The following is a 22568-nucleotide window of genomic DNA, read 5'->3' on the forward strand; positions in this document are numbered from 1 at the left end:
AGGAGACGTGAATGGACTTAAGCCTCCTAGCTTTGGCCTGGACCAGATTTGGCTGTTCTGATCATTTTGAGAGTGAGCCAGTGGGTAGAAAACTCTCTCCCTCTCCCCCTTTCTCTCTCTCTCCCTCTCTCTCTCTCCTCCTATCTACTGCTCTGTTTTTCAAATAAAAAAATCTTTTTCTTTTTCTTTTTCTTTTTTTTTTTTTAAAGAGAGGTCCTTGGGGCCGGCGCTGTGGCATAACAGGTAAACCCACCGTCTGCACTGCTGGCATCCCATATGGGCGCCGGTTTCAGACCCAGCTGCTCCACTTCTGATTCAGCTCTGTGCTTTAGCCTGGGAAAGCAGTTGAAGATGGCCCAAGTCCTAGGGTCCCTGTACCCGTGTGGGAGACCCGGAAGAAGCGCCTGGCTCCTGGCTCCAGATTGGCACAGCTCCGGCCATTGCGGCCAGTTGGGAAAGTGAACCAGCAGATAGAAGACCTTTCTCTCTCTGCTTAACTCTTTCAAATAAATAAGTAAACCTTTAAAAGACAGGTCCTTGTAACTCAAAAAAGCCTCATGTTATAATTTCCAATGGATGTTTTACAATATTTCATTTATATCATTGATGTGGGTTACACAGACAGAGTCAGTGAGGAACAAGGAGCTAAGGACTGCCAGCACCCAAGCCATGTGCATTGTCCTAATCCCATTGCTTTCCATGCTGATCCACCATGGAGGAAGACCTCAGCACACCCACTTCTCATCATGCAGCCACGCCTCACCAACATCAACCACCAGACACCATGACACCTCTGGGAGATCACCATCTGCACTGCAGCCCAAACCCTTATCTTATATATATATTTTTTTTTCTTGTAGAAGTTTTTTTTCTTGTAGAAGCTTTTATTTTTATTTTTTTCTCCCTTAATTATCTTATAAAAAGCTAATCTCACTCTAGGTGGGGACAATTCTCCCTCATGACATTGGCCACACTCATGTCTTGAGACCTTTCAATAAATTCTACTTTAGTCTCACCTCTATATCTATGTCATCTGGTTATATTCTTAAATACAAAGAGACAAAAACCTGGACTAAGTCTAGCTGGGGGTCTCTCCAAGACCAAGTAGAACTCTCAATCCTCCTAACATTTTTTTAAAGACCCACTATTTACTTACTTAAAAGTCAGAGCTAAACAGAGAGAGGAGAGGCAGAGAGAAAGAGAGGTCCTCCATCCACTGGTTCACTCTCCAACTGGCCGAAATGGCTGGAGCTGCATCGATCCAAAGCCAGCAGCTTCTTCTGGGTCTCCCACATAGGCGCAGGGGCCCGAAGACTTGGGCCATCCTCTACTGCTTTCCCAGGCCACAGCAGAGAGCTGAACCAGGGAAATGGAGCGGCTGGGACTCAAAATGGCGCTCATATGAGATGCCGGCACTGCCGTTGGCAGGTTTACCTGCTACACCACAGCACCGGCCCCAATCCTCCTAACATTAATTGGGTCCCATCTTCACAACTTCTTGGCCATTTTTATCCCATGAATTGGATAAAGACATTATAAAAAAAAGTATAAGACATAAAAACCTAATTTAGATGCTTGGTCAAAAAAATAGTGAAATAAAATTTAAAAATAAAATCAGAAAAAAATAACCTTTATAAGTTAGAGCCCATTTCTTGGCAAGGCATCATCCAGAGGAGGCCTTTGGGACTTGAATAAAGGAAAACAAAAGGGACATCTGGGCAGGAAGGTATAAAAAGAGAAACATTAGAGATATACTAAAGAATTTTGCTTTTGGGGCAATATGAGTAACTAAAAATAGTTCAAAAATATATTCAAAATGAAAACATTAAGATAGAAGAAATGGCGTGACTTCTAAACACACAGGGCTGAAGTACAGACCTCAGTACATTATTATAAATAAAGCAATGTCCATGATTGTGATAGATCAGTTGTTTCAGAGCTCATGCATGTGTTTTTGTGTGTGTATGATATTATGACAAAAGCAGCTCATTTAAAAATTTTCATTACTGTCTCAAGGGAATAGTTTATACCCTTTATCATACATCTTTCTGTAGAAAAGTTGTCTGATAACACAGCATTTTCCTAGAACTAACCCTGTTTTTCACATATTGCTTCAACTCCTTTCTAGAGTGGATTTTAAAAGATGCAATTTCAAAATCACTTATTTTATCAAATATATTGCAAGGAACAAATTTAATCCTAAAAATATGAGACTCCTAAATAGTCATGATCCTAAATAATCCCAATGTCTTTTTTTAAGAGTGTAACTTTGAACTTGAAGTATTTCTATCAATTTCTTACCTTCTACATATAATTCTAGTTGGCAGAATGCTGTTCCACGTCGTACATGTGCCTTCATTCTTGCATTTGCATTGTCAGTTACAGGTGGTGTCAATAATTCCAGTGCCTTACAAAGGGTATATATAGTTAACAGGGAAAGACATGACTTTAATTTAATTTAAATTAATTTAAATATATATATATATATAAAACAAGTTGAGGACTTGCTCATTGTTCCTAAATAGGATTCACACTCCATCAAAGTTTATGACTCAGCTCCACATCTGAAATTTCTACAGCTTTATGTTTATTAGCAAAAATTGATTAAGTAGCATTTGTGGTCTTTTGATTCTAACTGGGTGGTTCAGTTCATTCATTCAGTAAATATTTGTGCACAAAATTATACTACTCAAAGCAAAACTGGATTAAAAAAGTATTATGGGCCGGCGCCGCGGCTCAGTAGGCTAATCCTCCACCTAGCGGCACCGGCACCCTGGGTTCTAGTCCCGGTCAGGACGCCGGATTCTGTCCCAATTGCCCCTCTTCCAGGCCAGCTCTCTGCTGTGGCCAGGGAGTGCAGTGGAGGATGGCCCAAGTGCTTGGGCCCTGCACCCCATGGGAGACCAGGAGAAGCACCTGGCTCCTGCCATCGGATCAGCGCGGTGCGCCAGCTGCAGTGCGCCTGCCGCGGCAGCCATTGGAGGGTGAACCAACGGCAAAGGAAGACCTTTCTCTCTGTGTCTCTCTCTCACTGTCCACTCTGCCTGTAAAAAAAAAAAAAAAAGTATTATGAAGTCCAATTACGAGGACCTGGTTGTTTCCTCAATATCCTTAATTTCAAGGATTCATATAAGAGATTTTGTGCGTAATATTCTTATAAAGTAAGTTACAATGAAAAGAACAAAAAGGAAAAGCTGCAGAAGTTTAACGCATTCACATGAAGTATTACTAATGGCAAATAAAATATACTAAAAGACCCTGAAAATGGAAAAATGAGTAAGGAGCTATCCTTTACTATGCAAGTGGGTAGAGACAACCAGGGAATACCCAGTGTTTTTCCTTCTATCTTGTACTAAGTCTGCAAAACTTTAATAATAAAAACAGCAAGTCCAGCTGACAACACTTGACGCATTTTCTTGTGAACCTCAACTGCTATGTCAAGACAATATAATAACAGTTGATGGTAGTTTCCTATCTAACTTGAAGTCTCAAAAATACCAGTTCCTTGTCCATTGAAAAAAACTGTAAGAGACAGAATAGGCAACACAAATTTCTTAAAATCTTTGTATCTCAATTATTTAAACAGAATAAAAGATAATCCTCTGAACCAGTAAATAAGAGGATAACAATTTTAAAGCACCCTGTATAAACAGATAGGCATACCTTAGAAGAATCTTCAATCGCCTTGTGTAAATTTTTGAGTTTTAGGTGGCAAGCAGCTCGATTCAAATACAACAGTGGGATCTTATTATTTAGTCGGATGGCTAAGTTGTATGCATTAATAGCTGCCAGATAGTTTTCTGTTGCAAACAATTTGCTAATGAGACAAAAACAGAAAAGGAAAACGATAAACACTGAAGCAGAAGCACAGAAGTCATGCCTAGCCACACTTGGCAGAGGGAGCACCTTTCCTCCTTTCCTCCTCTGGCACTCCCTGTACCACTACCACTGCTGGTGGCCCAGCCCCATCTCCGTCACACACACCAGCATCTACATGCACACCAGCAACAGCAAGCAGAAGTCTGAGCAGGCGCACTTCCCCCCTCCTTTCTACAATGGGCTTGTGGGCTGACCTGGGTCTATCCAGCACAAGGCTTCTAACTTGGGTTTCAAGCTGAGAAAACTTCTCCCCTGGCTGGATATGCATGAAGAAACCATACAGCCCAAATTGTAGCTGATCATGCTCAACACCAGGAGAGGAGCTAGGCTACAGATGACATGGGAGTGTGAAAGGAATAAAAGGGCGGAAAGAAACCGAGTCCTTCATGATGCAGTTGAACTGCTGGAATGCAAAATACCTTTGACTTTTGGTTACCTGAGCCCATAAACTCATTTGCATGTAGAGCCAGTATCACGTGCCTTCATGGAGGCACAGCAACAAGTATAATTCAGTATGCGGAACATAAGGAGGAAAAGCACAGCGCATACCAAGTAACATAGCAAGTTCGGCCATAATGGGTACGGAACTTGCCAAAGTTCTCCAGAGAAAAAGAACCAACAAGACGCACACAGTCTTGTGCTGCGCAATGATTTGGTCAACAATTGGACCGCATATACAATAGCGATCCTCTAAGATGATTTCACTAGGTCATACCTATCTTAGTCTGTGTTAGCACTAATGGATACACATTTCTGAGTACATATCCCCACTGTTAAGAGACACATGGCTGGGGCCAGCACTACGGCATAAAGGTTAAGCCTCTGTCGGCAGTGTCAGCACCCTATATGGGTGCCAGTTCGTGTCCTGGCAGCTGCTCCACTTCTGAGCCAGCTCCCTGCTAATGTGCCTGGGAAAGCAGCAGAAGATGGCCCAAGTGCTCGGGCCACTCCACCCACGTGGGAGACCCACATGAAGCTCCTGCCTCCTGGCTTTGGATCAGCCCGGCTTTGGCCATTGCAGCCATTTGGGCAGTGAACCAGCGGATGAATGAGATATTCATTCTCTCTCTCTCTCCCCTTCTCTCTCTGCATCTCTGCCTCTCAAATACATAACAATCTTTTTAAAAAAAATGGCACACATGACTGTATAGATAGCTAAAAGGGGTTTATAAAGGGGCCAGGAGAGACTGGCTCACACAATTACAGAGGTTAAGTCCTCTGCAGACTGGAGGCCCAACAGCACAGTGTAGCTCCAGTGCAAGCCCAGAGGCCAAAGAACTAGGAGAGCCAATGGTCTAAGTCCCAAGTCTGAAAGTGTGAGAAGCACAGGAGCCGATTCCAAGGGCAGGAGGCAAATGTCCTCGCTAAAGAAGAATGAATTTAGGGGGCTGGTGCTGTGGTGCAGTGGGTTAATGCCTGCATCGTTGGCATCCCATATGCATACCAGTTAGAGTCCTGGCTGCTCCACTTCTGATCCAGCTCTCCACTAATGCACCTGGGAAAGCAGCAGAGGATGGTCCAAGTGCTTGGGCCCCTGCACTGACATGGGAGACCTGGAGGAAGCTCCTAGCTTCCTGTCTTCAGTCTGGCCCAGTCCCAGTCATTGTGGCCATTTGAGAAATGAACCAGCAGACGGAAGACTTTTCTCTCTGTCTCTACCTCTCTGTAACTCTGCCTTGCAAATAAATAAAATAAATCTTAAAAAAAAAAAAAAAAGAGGAGTACCTTCGTTCTTCTTCCACATTTTCATTTTCTATGGCCCCAAACAGAGTGGATGATGCTCACTCACCTCTCTCTCACTTAGTCTACTGTATTTGCAGAGGGCAGTTCATAGGACTTAACTTCTGTAATTGTGAGTCAATCTCTCATAATAAACCCTTTCTAGGTATCTACACAGTCGTGCGTGTGTCATTTTTTTTAAAAAAGATTTATTTATTTATTTGAAAAGCAGAGATGCTAATCTCTTCTGGTTACACACAAAAATAATTTTTGAACTGGATCAGAAGCAAAGCAGCCGGGACGTAAACCAGCCCTCTGATATGTGATGCTGGCATTGCAGGCAGCAGCTTAGCTCACTGTGCCAAAACGTGGGCCCCAGGCTATCTTTCAAAGACATTTACGTAGCATATGGATTTGGAAGACAGAAATAGTATCTCCTGTGGGGTAAAGGGAAAATCCATTTGCTGTTAACTATAACTAAGATAGTACATCCTTATAGGGCTAAAGTTAGCAGACTTATTTGCATTCTTCTTATAAAAAATTATGTTAACTTTGGGTTTCCTCAGCTACAACAAAAACAATGCACGCACAGCATCCACCTGGGCCTACCTCCGGCTCCGCGGGACCTGTGGGCCAAAGAGAACCATCACCACGCTCAAGCTTCTCACTGTGCCATGAATAATAAAGCCGTGTGTCTCTGACCCATGTTTCTCCTTTCTTCTAGCAGCACCCATGAAACCATGCTAGACTAATCCTTCACAATTCTTGCCAGGGAATGGCTCAAAACCCAAGCATTGGGAAGGAGTTCAATTTGACAAGAAGTGTGTGCTGTACTGCGATAAGATGCTAACAGGTAGTTAACAAGAAGCATCAAAAAGATCAACATGAGGGCCCGGCGCTGCAGCTCACTTGGCTAATCCTCTGCCTGCAGCACCGGCACCCCGGGTTCTAGTCCCAGTTATTCCTCTTCCAGTCCAGCTCTCTGCTGTGACCCGGAGGGCAGTGGAAGATGGCCCAAGTGCTTGGGTCCCTGAACCCGTATGGGAGACCAGGAGGAAGCACCTGGCTCCTGGTAGCAGCCATTTGGGGGTGAACCAACGGAAGGAAAACCTTTCTCTCTGTCTCTCTCTTTCACTGTCTGTAACTCTACCTGTCAAATAAATAAATAAAATATTTAAAAAATTATTTCATTTATTTGAAAGAGTTACAGAGAGAGGTAGAGCCAGAGAGAGAGAAGTCTTCCATTCCGCTGGTTCACTCTCCAAATAACTGCAACAGCCAGAGCTGAGCTGATCCAAAGCCAGGAGCCAGGAGCTTCTTCCAGGTCTCCCACGCAGGTACAGGGGCCCAAGGACTTGGGCCATCTTCCACTGCTCTCCCGGGCCATAGCAGAGAGCTGGATCAGAAGAGGAGCAGCCAGATCTCGAACTGGTGCCCATATGGGATGCTGGCACTGCAGGCTGGGGCTTTAACCCACTGAGTCACTGCCCCAGCCCCACTTTTTTGTTTTGTTTTGTTTTAAAGATTCATTTATTTACTTACTTATTTGAAAGGCAGAATGACAGGCATGGCTTACCTGGCTCCACTTCAATGCCTACCCCTTCCACCCCTTAATTAAAGCTTTTCTTTCTCTCGCTCGCTCTCTCTCCCTCCCTCCCTCTCTCTTTCTGCACTAAGCATGCTAGCCAAGTTTAATGAAGAAAGTACACCTCACAAACCAGGAGGGTATCTCAGGAAAGAACTGAGAGCCCAGACTCTGCTCACACTGGGATTTTTATAAATTTGCATGTGGGCCTGCTGTTCCCTCTCCCCTCCCTCATGTCTAGGATATTGCCAGGTGGAAGGCTAATCAAACTTTTTAAAAGAGGGAAGAAACAAAAACAAAATCAAGACAATTCATTCCCTTGGCCTTGACCCACTTCTCTCCACTCTTTTTGGAGATATTTCTGATTACCTCTTTACTGTCTCCAAATCTATTCAAACTCATTCTATTTTTTTTTAAAAAAGATTTATTCATTTACTTGAAAGGCAGAGTTACAGAGAAAGAAGAGAGAGAGATGGATAGAGATCTTCCATCTGCTGGTTCACTCCCCAGATGCTTGCAACAGCTGGGGCTAGGCCAGGCTGAAGCCAGGAGCCAGGAGCTTCATCCAGGTCTTCCACATGAGTGCAGGGGTCCAAGTACTTGGGCCATCTTCCACTGGTTTCCAGGTGCATTTGCAGGGAGTTGGATCAGAGTGGAGCAACCCAAACTTGAACTGACACCCATATGGGATGCCAATATGGAAAGTGGTGGTTTAACCCATTATACCACACATTGGCTTCTAGAGATCCTTTTTAAAATACTTACTCTTATAAGTTAAACTACTACAAAAAATGCTGATACCCCCCCCCCAAATATATCTACAGTGGAGGCCTCTCGCCTGAGTTTCAAACTTGCTGCATTCTATCACACAGACGGAATTCTTAAAGAGACAGTGAAAACTCAATATATTCCAAACCAAACTTATTTGCATTTCCCTCCTAACTAGCCCCTCTTCAAGTATTCTCTAATTCAGCGGGTGGCCTCACACACCAATCATTAACATAGAAACCTAGAAGTCACCCACAAAAACTCCTCTCACCCCCAACAATCAACCAAGAAATTCTGCTTGTTCTACCTCCGAATTATTTATCAAAACTTCCACTTCTCTATGACAATGTCATTGTTCAAAACCTTTGCCAGGATTTCTGAAACAAATTTCTTTTCCTGCCTTATGGGATAAAATCCAAGAATCTTAACCAAGTACAAGAAGTTCCTGCCTATTTTCCTAGGATCAAATTTTATGTTTTAACACAGAATAACTAATCCATAGTTCCTGGCCCACGCCATGTTACAAACTGTTTCTGGGCTTTTGCTCTCTTACCTCTGTCTGAAAGGCATACCTTTTTCTACTCCTCCTGACACCATTCCTTATCATTAAAGGGAGTTCAAGTGCTACTCTTTCTTGTGTGTGTGTGTGTGTGTGTGTGTGTGTGTACAATCCTTCTGGTTCTCTGTCTGTCTCTCTCTAATTTTATTTAAGATATAAAAATTTCATGTGTCACTGTTACTTTCTTTAGAAAGCGTTTCCTGAGCCACCTTTCCCCTGCTTAGGGTTAGGGAATCCCTGTTCTGTACTCTCCCGCTACCTTGTTCTTATCTAAGTTACTGCATTTTCCATACAGTGTCATAAGCACTTGTGTATGTCTCCCTCCTGATTTCTGTAGTTCAGTGACCATCTGATAGTATGGCAAATGTCTAGCAATCATTAGATGTCTACTTAATGGCTGAATAAATGCAGAGGAAGGACGGAGAGAAACAGGAAGAAAGATCATACCTGCTTCTATTGTTGGGAGCAAGATGCAATCTGTCAGCCCCAGGGTTCCGCCCTTTAGCAGAGCGGCCAGTTCCACACACCGATTCCTGGAGGTGTAACAGACAGTAGAAAAGACCAAGAAAGAGCAGAGGGGCCAGCACTGTGGCGCACTGGGCAAAGCCGTCGCTTGCAGTGCTGGCATCCCATTCGGGTGCAGGTTCAAGTCCCGGCTGCTCCATTTCTGCTCCAGCTCTCTGCTATGGCCTGGGAAAGCAGTGGAAGATGGCTCAAGTCCTTGGGCCTCTGCACCCACCTAGGAATACCAGGAAGAAGCTCCTGGCTCCTGGCTTCAAATTAGCTTAGCTCTGGCCATTGCAGCCATTTGGGGAGAGTGAACCAGCAGATGGAAGACCTCTGTCTCTCTGTCTCTGTCTCTCTTTCTCTCTGTAACTTTGCTTTTCAAATAAATAAATCTTACAAGAAGTTTGTAAATAAATAATACCCACAGGTGTCTCAAAATATTAAATCTTCACTCAGAAGGTACCATAAAATCACATACAAGGTCTTATATAAATAATAGAATGACTGCTTGGATATAAAATGATCATTTATAGATAATACAATACTTATTCAAAAATGGATATGAATAACCAAAAAAGTTGGTTCTTTTTTTTAAGAAAAATTCTATTTTTAAATGGAGATATAAGGAAGAGCGTATATTAAATATAAAAGTCACTTTAATCAGTATCCCAAATTATATATTTTTACTTTATCATATTTAAAGAGAAAAGCACATAAAAACAGTAACTGGCCTTGTTATATTATCTGAAATTTTTACTATGAAGGCCCTGCCAACCTAATTTGCTTTGTATTCTCTCTAACAACAATGCACACATCTGTCAAAGTATCCAGAGAGTGTGGTAAGTACTGATGTGTATACACATGACAAATTTCATGACCAGAATTCCAACAACTCACTTTCCTTTGTCCTTCAACCACTCTGGATTCTTTTCCTCTTCTTTCAAATCAGAAAGCTCAGGAATATCCGCATTCATTGCTCTTCGTGCCTCGGCCTGCTTGTGCAGCCACTGAAAGAAGAGTGGACGGCTTCAGTCCACCTTGTGTCACTATAACAAAATACCTGAGGCAGGCACTTCACAGGGAAGGAGGTTTGCAGCTGACAGTCCAAGACTGGGAGGGCACTCTGGCTACCCCGTAACACAGCAGGGACATCACATGGTGTAAGTGTCCCTCCCCTCCCACCTGAGACAGAGAGAGATCATGAGGCAAGACAAGCAGCCAGAGAGGAGAGGAGCCAGGCTCACCCCTTTATCACAATCTGCTCTACTCAGACTGCTCCCGACCTTTTTTTTTTTTTTTTTTATGGGAAGCTTTTATTTAGTAAATACAAATTTCATAAGTACAACTTCTGGATTATAGTGGTTCTTCCCCGCAATACCTGCCCTTCCACCCCCAAACCATCCCCTTTCCCATCCCATTCTTCATTAAGATTCACTTTTAATTATCTTTATATACAGAAGATCAACTCTATACTGAGTAAAGATTTCAACAGTTTGCACCCACACAGACACACAAAGTATAAATTACTGTTTGAAGACTAGTTTTACCGTTAATTCCCATAGAACAAGACATCAAGGACAGAGGTCCTACATGGGGAGCAAGTGCACAGTAACTCAAGTTGTTGGTTTAACAACTGACACTCTTATTTATGACGTCAGTGATCACCTGAGGGTCTTTTCATGAGCTGCCAAGGCTATGGAAGCGTTTTGTGACCACAGACTCCATCAGTATTTGGACACAGCCATAAACAAAGTGGAAGTTCTCTCCGTTCAGAGAAAAGTATGTCCTTCTTTGATGGCCCCTTCTTTCTACTGGGGTCTCACAGAGATCCTCCGTGTAGGATACTTTTTGCTACCAAGTCTTGGCTTTCCATGTCTGAAATGCTCTCACAGGCCTTTCAGCCAGACCAGAAAGCCTTAAGGGTTGATTCTGAGGTCAGAATGTTTATTATAGTGTTATTTACAGTGAATGTCAATCTAGGAGTCTGCTGTTTGGACTAATTCCCATATTGGACATTCCCTCCTGTTTAATTGTCTATTATTATTACTAGGCACTTTGATGTTATTTATATGATCTCTTTTACACTTAATCTTATTTATATGTTGACTTTAATATTTAATATGATCACTTTAACAATTAAGATGGCATTTTTACCACCAATTTGAACGGGATTAGAGTCCCATGACAAGTTTTTAAGCTGCACCCTTAAAAGTAAGTCCGTAGGACTGTATGCAGAACTATACAGATTTACAGTTATAGACTACCCCCTCCCTCTCTTATTTCCCCTCTTATTTTTTACTTGAATCTATTTTCAATTGACTTTAAATGCATATGATTAACTCTATGTTATGTTAAGAGTTCAACATATAGTATGAAGAAAAGGAAAGAAAGCAAAAACAAAAAGGAAATAAAAAAATAAAAAATCTGTCCCTGGGCAGTCAGGATGAGGGCTATTCAAATCATTGTTTCTAAAAGTGTCAATTTTACTTTTATAGCTTTCGTTTTAGGAGCACTATTAATTCTCAGAGATCAGGGAGAGCATATGGTATTTGTCCCTTTGGGACTGGCTTATTTCACTCAGTATGAAGTTTTCCAGATTCCTCCATTTTGTTGCAAATGACCGGATTTCATTTTTTTCTACTATTGTGTAGTATTCCATAGTGTACATATCCCATAATTTCTTTATCCAGTCTTCAGTTGATGGACATTTAGGTTGATTCCATGTCTTAGCTTTTGTGAAGTGAGCTGCAATAAACATGGAGACACAGATACCTCTTCTGTTTTTGTTTTTGTTTTTGTTTTTTTTTTGACAGGCAGAGTGGACAGTGAGAGAGAGAGACAGAGAGAAAGGTCTTCCTTTTTGCCGTTGGTTCACCCTCGAATGGCCGCCGCAGCCGGCGCGCTGCGCTGATCCAATGGCAGGAGCCAGGTACTTCTCCTGGTCTCCCATGGGGTGCAGAGCCATCCTCCACTGCACTCCCTGGCCACAGCAGAGAGCTGGCCTGGAAGAGGGGCAACCGGGACAGAATCTGGTGCCCCAACTGGGACTAGAACCCGGTGTGCCGGCACTGCAAGGCGGAGGATTAGCCTAGTAAGCTGTAGCTCCGGCCCAGACAACTCTTTTGTTTACTGAGTTCATTGCCCTTGGGTAAATTCCCAGGAGTAGAATGGCCCGGTCATATGGTAGGTCTCTATTCAGATTTTTGAGGTATCTCCATACTATCTTCCATAGTGGTTTTACCAGTTTACATTCCCACCAACAGTGGGTTAGTGTCCCTTTTTCCCCACATCCTCGCCAGCATCTGTTGTTAGCTGATTTCTGTATGTGAGCCATTCTAACTCGGGTGAGGTGAAATCTCATTGTGGTTTTGATTTGCATTTCCCTGACTGCTAGTGATCCTGAACATTTTTTCATGTGTCTGTTGGCCATTTGGATTTCCTCTTTTGAAAAAAGTCTATTGAAGTCCTTGGTTCAACTCTTAACTGGGTTGTTTGTTTTGTTATTGAAGACATATTTATAAATGAACAAAAGATGTTTGGGGCCGGCATTGTGGCGTAGCAGGTAAAGCTGTCATCTGCAACTCCTGCATCCATTACGGGTGCTGGTTTGAGTCCCAGCTGCTCCACTTCTGACCCAGCTCCCTGCTGATGTGCCTGGTAAAGCAGAGAAAGATGGCCCAAGTATGTGGGACCCTGAACCATGGGGGAGACTGGGAAGAAGCTCCTGGCTCCTGGCTTCTGCCTAGCCCAGCCTGGGTGGTAGCAGCCATTTCGGGAGTGAACCAGTGGATGGAAGATCTCTTTCTGACTGTCTCTTCTCTCTCTGTGTGTAACTCTGTCTTTCAAATAAATTAAAAAAAAAAAACTTTAAAAAATTTTAATTTCAAAATATCACATTAGAAATAGCTGTTACTGTTAATAATAATGTTAACAGCAATTTCCAAATCTCTCTTCTTTCCAAAATATGTACTACTTCAAAACCTCTAATTTTACTATTAAAAATAATGTATTTTATCAAATTAGTAACGAATATAATAATTTACCCCTTGGAATAAGCAACAGTGCTATATATATATATATATTTAAGATGTATCTATTTATTTGAAAGGCAGAGTTGGGGAGAGACACAGAGAGAGATCTTCCACCTGCTGGATCACTCCCCAAATGGCCACAACAACCAGGTTGGGCCAAAGTCAGAAGCCAGGAGCCGGGAGCTTCATCTGGGTCTCCCACATGGGTGCAGGGGCCCAAGCACTTGAGACATCCTCCACTGCTTTTCCAGGTGCATTTTCAAGGAGTAGATCAGAAGCAGAGCAGCCAGGACTCAAATCAGTGCCCATATGGGATGCTGGCAGTGCAGCTTGTGGCTATAACCTGCTGTGCCAGAGCAGCGGCCTCAGCAATACTGTTTATTAAATCAATATGCTCTCATCAGTATTACAGAGTAAAAAAAATCTGCGAAATATATTTTCTTTTTAGGAAATACTAAAATACATTCATGACGTTATCTTTAAAGTAACAAATACTTAAGAAATTCAGAACCAGCGCTAGATTCAATAGATAAAATACAAATAAAGTAATTTTCATTTGTTGCTATTTTAACCAAAGCAAGTATATCTACCTCCTCCTCTTCTGCTACTTGTGATTCACGGAGAGCAGTTGGGAATACTCGAGGGGTAAAGTTGATTTTGATATTGCCGGCAGAGCGAGGAGCAGGAATGCTATCTTCCTTTAACTTCTCAACAAACATATTTCCTGAATTTCTCCCTTTAAAAACAATGGTAAGCAAAATAAGTCATTTATTTTACATCTTCTAGTTAACCAAACTGACTTTGGAGCTAATTCCAAAATCTTCAACAAATAAGCCAAAAGTGTTTTCTGCAAGAAGTAATATATATCCATCACTGATGATATGACAGCTGGTCATCTATTCCACAATGACTCCAGCTACTTTTCTGGGGCTCTCTTTGTTACACCACGGCTCTAGTCCACACCAAATACAGGAGAGGCACTCTGAGCATCTCTACATCAACTCAAGGTAAGTACCTAGGCAAAGCCATCTCAGCCAATTCCTCCTCTATTTCCTCGAGCCTCTGCAGCAATATCTCCTATACATTTCTTGTGATAGTGCAGAGGTCTTTCAGCTACTGGAGAGAACTAATGAGAATAGGCAAAGGATGCAAATGAAAAGCTGCATGTTATTATAAAGGTGGATAGATGCAACGGTTGTGGAATCAACCCAAGAGGGGGCTGCAGTGTGGCACAGCAGGTTAAGTGGCTGTCTGGGACATCTGTGATGTCAGTATCCCATGTGAGCGCTGCTTTGAGTCCCAGCTGTTCCACTTCCAATCTAGCTCCCTGCTAATTTGCCTAGGCGCAGGTGCCTGGGCCCGGGTCACCCATGTGGGAGACCCAGATGGAGTTCCAGGATCCTGGTTTCAGCCTGGCCCAGACCTGGCCATTATGGTCATTTGGGGGAGTGAACAAGCAGATGGAAAAACTCTTTGTCTCTCTCTCCATCTCTCTCTCTGTAACTCTGCCTCTCAAAAAAAAAAAAAAATCTTAAAAGAAGCCAACATAAGAGGAGAAATTAATCTATACACTGGAATATAGTCTAAATTGATAAAAGGAAGGAAAAGTAGCTTAAAATAACCCATAAAAGTACCAAAAATATGAAAGAGGTATAAAGGCAAATATCAAAACTGGTGAAAAAGATTTGAAACAAAGGGGCAGATAGCAATACTATTGATAGGAAATGAACAAATAAGACAAAAACAATTTCCAATTTAAAAACTGTAAAAGTGCCCGATTAGACATTTCAAAGGAGAAGAGCATGGAAGTAAAAAAGTGTCCTGGACCCAGAGGTGGTAGCCAAATCACGTGACGACCGAGGAAAACTGCACCAGCCTGGACATCTGTGGAACAAAATTATCCATGAGGCCTGGATAATCCACTGATCACTGCTGCAGAACAAACTGCCCTACTACAGAGAGCTAAATTGCTATCTTGTTTGATCTGTAATTTTAGATCTGTTCATTACAATGGTTAGCTTGAACTACCTAAATACAATGTCCCAAGGATTTTATGCCCGAGTAAATTATTGCTTACTTACAAAGGCAAGGACATTCCTAGAGGTATGCAGTGATTCAGCCCTTATCACTTAACCAGCTTTTCTACACAAACTACACAAAGAAACATACCAGAATATGAAAAGTAAAATTAAGGACCTGTGATTGGGGAATTTGAGGGCAAAATGAAAAACTGCTGAGTTTTCTAAAACAGTGGAGAATACACCAAAAATATGAATTCTATTTTTAAAAAGATTTATGTATTTTATTTGAAAGTCAGATTTACAAAGAGAGAGAAGGAGAGGCAGAGAGAGAAAGAGAGATCTTCCATCTGCTGGTTCACTCCCTAGTTGGCTTCAACGGCCGGAGCTGCACCGATCCGAAGCCAGGAACCAGGAGCTTCTTCCAGGTCTCCCACACAGGTACAGGGGCCCAAGGACTTGGGCATCTTCTACTGCTTTCCCAGGCCACAGCAGAGAGCTGGATCGGAAGTGGAGCAGCTGGGACTAGAATCGGTGACCATATGGGATGCCAGCAATTCAGGTGGCAGCTTTACCTGCTACGCCTCAGCACTGGCCCCGAATGTTATTTTAATAAAGTTTATTTATTTATTTGAAAGGAAGAGGGAAAGAGATGGGGGGAAGGGAGCAAAGAGCAAGCGAGTGAGAGAGATGTCTACTATTCACTGGCTCATTCCCTAAATAGCCTGAAAGGCCAGAGGCAGAAGCTGGGAGCTGGGCCATCTGTCTAGGTCTCCCACGTGAGTGGCAGCCAATTCCTTGAGCCATCTCCGCTGCCTCCTAGGGCATGCATTAAAAGCAGGACACTGGAGTCAGGAGTCAGAGTCAGGTATGCAACACAGGTGCTCCAATACGATACACAGGCATCTTAACTGTGAGGCCGAATGCCTGCCCCTTCTAGTGCTTTCTCTGTCGTATTTTAAATCTCTTTGTTCTACTTTCTGAAATGTTTTCTTGACCATATTCCAACCCTTTGATAAATTTTTTATTTTAATCACATCTTTAATTTCTAAACATTTTTATTACCTCAAGATTCTTCGTTATAGTCCTATGTTCTGGTTTAATGATTAAAATATGTTCTCATCTTTCTGCGGTCATGAATTAGTTCCTTTGGTTTTCTTCTGTTCCCTACATTATTGGGTTGTTCCAAGTTGCATTTTTCTGTTTCTTAGCTACCTTCTCAGATTAAAGGTTCTGACTGGAAGTTCTATGTGCAAGAATGAAGCCTGTTGACCAGTGAGCTTCGGCAGGGTGAGTCAGCTGGGCCATTACAGATGTGAGTACTTTTTGCATCTTACTCTGGTCAGCTCCCCTGTAGGGGGAATGCCAGTGAATTGTTCCTGTACTCATATGTGCATGAGCAAAATGGACAGGATAGGAGTAGAGAGGATCTCTTGAATCAGTATTTAGATTTTCACAATGAACACTTGCATTAGTTGCACTTAATCTCCTCAGTTTTCAGAGGATAAGCCCACCTGTCTTCAATGGCACAAAAAATAAACCTCTAAACTCCTGCCACATGGGAGGAGGAGATCTGGTAGTCAAACTCTGCTTAGGTACTTTCAACCAACCTTCCTATTTCCTTCAGTCATCCATTTAGCCCACACTTTTAGCAGTATTTAGTTCTTCCAACTTGAAAACGAAGGCTCCCCTCTCGCCTCATTAAGCTTTTAGTAGTGTATAAGTAGACAGCTAAGTAACTAGTTCTACAGGGCCTGGCGTTGTGGTGCAGGTTAAACTGCTGCTGTCAGAGTGCTACTGTGAGGTCCTGGCTGCTCTGCTTCTGATCCAGTTTCCTACTGACTCCTGTGGCCATTTGAGGAGTCAATGATGAGTGGAAGATCTGTCTCCTCTCCTTCCTGTCTCTGTCACTCTTTTTGAATATACAAATAAACTATTAAAAAAAAAAAACTTGCTCAACACAAGAACAGGCTGACACCAACAGCTAAGCTCCAGAGATTTCTTTTTAAGAGTTATTTTAAGAGTTATTTATTTATTTGACAGGAAGAGTTACAGATAGCGGGAGGGAGAGGGAGAGAGAGAGGTCTTTCATTTGCTGGTTCACTCCGCCACGATGGCTGGGGTTGGGCCTACCCAGAGCCAGGAGCCAGGAGCTTCTTCAGGGTCTCCCACATGGGTACAAGGGCCCAAACACTTCCACTGCTTTCCCAGGTTATTAGCAGGGAGCTAGATTCAAAGAGGATCATCCAGGACAGCAACTGGCACTTCTATGGGATGCTGGTGCCGAAGGGGGAGGCTTAACTTACCAGCCACAGTGCCGGACTCAAGAGGCTTCCTTTTTATTTGCTAAGATTTATTTGTTTATTCGAAAGGAAGAGTTACAGAGAGAGAGGGAGAGAGTTCTTCCACCTGCTGGTTCCCTCCCCAGATGGCCACAATGGCCAGAAGTGAGCCAGGCTGAAGCCAGGAGCCAGGAATTTCCTCTAGGTCTCTCACGTGGGTGGCAGGGGGCCCAAGCACTTGAGCCATCCTCCATTGCTTTTCCAAGGCCATTAGCAGGGAGCTGGATCAGATGTGGAGCAGCCTGCTATGCCACAACACCCACCCCGAGGCTTCCTTTTTCAAACAAAACTCTTTCTAAGGCGACAGAGCAGCCCCTGCAGTTGGATGGTCACTTCAGTGTTCGTTAACTCCCTCTTCCTGGCCTCTGAGCAACAGCACAAGGACAGAGAATGTCAAATGTAGCCCTGTTGTGGGACGGCTGCGGTAGTCCAGCTATAGTAAGCATAGCTCGGGGAATAATGAGAACCTCAGGGAATCACGTACACTTTGCTGCTTCTCTGCTAAAGCTATTATCAATAAACCGTATTGCTAATTAACTCTGCGAAATAATTAATTCATTTGAGCTCTGAAAACACATGCATGAAACAATAATCACAATCAAGACAAACAACTTCATCACCTCCAAGAACTCCCGACTGTCCCTGGAAACCCACCTTTCCATTCACCTCTGGCTGAAGACAACCACAGATCGGATTCTAGTCACCATAAATCAGTACTTTTAAAATGTCATACAGTATTGACTATTTCATGCTGGAGCCTTTGTTCAGCATAATTCTGTAATTCATTCATGTGTGCATCAGCAGCCTTTTTATTGTACAATAACAGTCTATTTTATTAATACATGATGGGCATTTGGGTTGTTCCAGTTATGTACTATTATGAACAAAGGGCTATAAACACCTGAATGTCTTTAGGTGGACACATTTCACTTCTGTACATATCTAAGACTGGAATGGCTCGGTTATACAACTTTTAAAGAAACTGCCCAAACACTCATCAAAAGTGGTTCTAGCATCTTATATTCCTACCAGCAGTGAGTAAGAATTCCAGTGCAGCACATCAACAACACTGATGAACTCTTTCATTTTAGCCACTTTAATGGGTATACACTGTGTCTCACTGTGGTTTTAATTTGCATTTCCCTGATGACTAATGATACTAAACATCTTTCCATGTGGTTTAATTGCCATTCGCATATCTTCTATTGTGAAATGTTCATTCAAATTTTTGTCCAAATTTTTTTTTTTGACAGGTAGAGTTAGACAGTGAGAGAGAGAGAGAGAGAGAGAGAGAGAGAGAGAAAGGTCTTCCTTCTGTTGGTTCACCCCTCAAATGGCCACTACAGCCAGCATGCTGTGCTGATATGAAGCCAGAAGCCAGGTGCTTCCTACTGGTCTCCCACGCAGGTGCAGGGCCCAAGCACTTGGGCCATCCTCCACTGCCTTCCTGGGCCACTGCAGAGAGCTGCACTGGAAGAGGAACAACCGGGACTAGGAGAACCGGCGCCCCAACCGGGACTAGAACCTGGGGTGCCGGCGCCGCAGGCAGAGGATTAGCCTAGTGAGCTTCAGCGCTAGCCTCCAATTGTTTCTAACTGGGTTGTCTTTTTGCATAAATAACATGCATATAGTGAGGCAAGCATCATTCATTTATTTCCATAAAGACCAGCATGTACAGGGCCAGCATCATGGTGCAGCGGGTTAAACCGCATCCTGTAAAGCTAGTATCCCAGATGGGCGCAGGTTTGAGTAGCAGTTGCTTTACTTCCAATCCAGCTGACTTCTAATGTGCCTGGGAAAGCAGGGGAGCATGGCCCAAAAACTTGCATCGCTGCACCCATGTGGGAGATCCAGAAAAACCTCCTGGCTCTGGCCTAGCCCAGACCTGGTGATTGTGGCCAGTGGGGGAGTGAACCAGAGGACAGATGTTTCTCTGTCTCTCCCTCTCTCTCTGTTATTCTACCTTTATTTATTTCCTTCTTTCTTTTTTAAAAGAGTTTATTTATTTGAAAGGCAGACTTACAGAGAGCCAAGGAAAGAGAAAAACAGATCTTCTATCTGCTGGTTCACTCCCCAAATGGCTACAATAGCTGGAGCTGAGCCAGGCCAAAGCCTGTGTCTCCCACATGGGTGCAGGGACCCAAACACTTAGGCCATCTTTCACAGCCTCTCCCAGGTCATCAGCAGGGAGCTGCATCAAAAATGAAGCAGCAGGGACTGGAACCAATACCCATATGGATGCTGGCACTACAGGAAGTGGCTTAACCCGCTGTGCAATAGTGCTGGCTCTGTCATTCTGCATTTTAACTAAATCTTAAATCAAAAAAAGAACATCTTGTTTAAGATTCTCTATCCCCATTGAGTCACCTTGTTACCATGATTCAAACTGCTAGATCACATATGTGGATCGTTTTATGATCTCTGACTGCTCTTTAAAAAAAGAATTATTTATTTCAAAAGCAGAGTGACAGAGAAAGAAGGCGTTAGAGAGAGAGAGAGCGAGCGAGCGAGCGAGCGAGAGAGCACTATTTTCCATCAGCTGCTTCATTCATCAAATGTCTGCAACAGACAGGGAAAGGCCAGGCTGAAGCCAGGAACCAGGAACTCCATCCAGGTCTCCCGAAGTGGGTGGCAGGAACCCAAGTACTTGTGCCATCACCTGCTGCCTCCCAGGTGCATTAGCAGGAAGCTGGATAAGATGCAAGAGTAGCTTGGACTCTAATCAGGTTCTCTGATAATGTGGTGCAAGCATCCCAAGCAACAGCTTAACCCTCTGCACCATAATGCCTACCCCACATACCCTGTTTTTGGTTTTGTTTTAAGATTTACTGCTGGTGCCACGGCTCAATAGGCTAATCCTCAACCTGCGGTGCCGGCACACCGGGTTCTAGTCCTGGTCAGGGCGCCAGATTCTGTCCCAGTTGCCCCTCTTCCAGGCCAGCTCTCTGCTGTGGCCAGGGAGTGCAGTGGAGGATGGCCCAAGTGCTTGGGCCTTGCACCCCATGGGAGACCAGGAGAAGCACCTGGCTCCTGGCTTTGGATCAGCGTGGTGCGCAGGCCGCAGCGTGCCAGCCGCGGCGGCCATTGGAGGGTGAACCAATGGCAAAGGAAGACCTTTCTGTCTCTCTCTCTCACTGTCCACTCTGCCTGTCAAAAAAAAAAAAAAAAAAAAAAGATTTACTTATTTGTTTGAAAGGCAGAGTTAGAGAGAGAGGAGGAGAGAGGCAGAGACAGAGAGAGATCTTCCATCTGCTGGTTCACTCCCCCAATGGCTGCAACGACTGGAGTTGGGCCAGGCTGAAGCCAGGAGTCAGGAGCCTCTTCTGGGTTTTCCACATGGATGTAGGGCCCAAGCACTTGGGTCATCGTCTTTTGCTTTCCCAGGAGCATTAGCAGGGAGTTAGATCAGAAGTGGATCAGTCAGGACAGGAACTGGCACCCATATGGGATGTTGGTGCCCCAGGGAGTGGCTTTACTCAGTAAACCACGGCGTCAGCCCCTCTTTTCTAATATATATATATATACATATAATATATATGTAATATATATATAGTATATATATAATACATCCACATTCACGGGATCCAGAAGTTAGGACTTGAACATATGTTTTTGAGACCACCATTCAACCCTCTTCAATCATATAATAATAAATGCAAAAATCACTTCTTTGCAGCCTTAAGAATTTCTTAAGCATTTATTGTAAACAAACTGGCTGGCAAGAAATGTTGTTTTGTTTTGTTTTGTTTTGTTTTGTTTTGTTTTGTTTTTGACAGGCAGAGTTAGACAGTGAGAGAGAGAGAAAGACAGAGAGAAAGGTCTTCCTTTTCCGTTGGGTCACCCCTCAGATGGCTGCTACGGCCTGCCAATCTGAAGCCAGGAGCCAGGTGCTTCCTCCTGGTCTCCCATGCGGGTGCAGGGCCCAAGGACTTGGGCCATCCTCCACTGCACTCCCGGGCCACGGCAGAGAGCTGGTCTGGAAGAGGAGCAACCAGGACAGAACCGGCGCCCCTACTGGGACTAGAACCTGAGGTGCCGATGCTGCAGGCGGAGGATTAGCCTAGTGAGCCGCAGTGTCAGCCAAGAAATGCTCTTTATTATCCTTTATCATAAAATATTTTTCTTTGCAGTTATTTTAATATGATTGAAGAGGGTTGAATGGTGGTCTCAAAAACATAATTTCAAGTCTTAACTCCTGGTACCCGTGAATGTGGATGTATTAATCCGGTTCTCCCGAGAGACAATTAACAGGAGAGACAGTCACAGACAGAGCTAGAGAAATAAAGAGATTTACTCATATGCAGTCTGAGTCTGAAGGAAGGACCAACATCCCAGCTCAAAAATAATCAGACGCACAGAGAAAGAATTCTCTCATATTACTCAGCCTTTTACTCTTTTCTGGGTTTCAAGAGACTGGGGAAGGCAATCTGTTTTATTCAGTCTGTTGATTAAAATGCTAATCTTGGGGGCTGACACTGTGGCACAGCCAGTTAAACTTCTGCCTGCAGCAGTGGCATCCCATATGGGAGCAATTCAAGTCCCAGTTGCTCCACCTCCAATCCAGCTCCCTGCTAAAGAGCCTGGGAAAGTGCTCGCTCTCTCATGCTCGCTCTCATTCTCGCTCTCTCTCTTTGTGTATGTGTGTAACTGACTTTCAAATAAAATGAATAATGTGACTATGTTGAGGATGTTAAAATGCGATCATTCTGGATTTAGGGTAGTCCAAAATCCAATGACCAATATGCTAACAAGAGACAGAAAAAGAGGCTACACAGATACAAACAGGAAGGCATGTGAACAGTAAAGACAGAAGCAGAGATTAAGGTAATGCAGCTACAAGCCAAGAAATGCAAAGGATTAAAGATACTCATGAGAGGTTAGGACACAGGCATGGCAAAGATTCTCCCTCAGAGCCTGCAGAAGGAAATACCCTCCCAGCACCTCCCAATTTCTGTTGTTTTAAGCAACAAAGTGTGTGGCAATTTGTTGCAGAACCCCTAGAAAATGAATACATAAATATTTTTTACTTGATACAGAATTCTGCTTTGTTAGGGTTGTTTGTTTTAGCAGCTTAAAGATGTTAGAGGGGCTGGAGTTGTGGTACAGGAGATTAAGCCACCACTTATTTTTTATTTTTTTATTTTTTTATTTTTTGACAGG

General features: G+C 43.4%; 1 protein-coding gene across 4 annotated transcripts in view; it reads right to left on the reverse strand.

Moving 5' to 3' along the window:
* Positions 1–22568, reverse strand: part of DNAAF4 (dynein axonemal assembly factor 4) — a 64253-nt gene that overhangs the window by 4484 nt on the left and 37201 nt on the right. For 3 of the 4 annotated variants that reach the window (XM_089310386.1, XM_089310387.1, XM_089310388.1), the window contains 4 exons: positions 13639–13784; positions 9915–10024; positions 3664–3817; positions 2302–2407 (listed from right to left, as the gene is read on the reverse strand). In XM_089310386.1, the coding sequence (XP_089166512.1) occupies positions 2302–2407; positions 3664–3817; positions 9915–10024; positions 13639–13784 (516 nt within the window). The remainder of the gene's footprint in view (positions 1–2301; positions 2408–3663; positions 3818–9914; positions 10025–13638; positions 13785–22568) is intronic. The other variant, XM_089310389.1, reaches the window with a different exon arrangement.

Source organism: Oryctolagus cuniculus, chromosome 12 (genome assembly GCF_051225735.1).
Source record: "Oryctolagus cuniculus isolate XC-2025 breed Fujian yellow rabbit chromosome 12, ASM5122573v1, whole genome shotgun sequence".
Taxonomy (NCBI): domain Eukaryota; kingdom Metazoa; phylum Chordata; class Mammalia; order Lagomorpha; family Leporidae; genus Oryctolagus; species Oryctolagus cuniculus.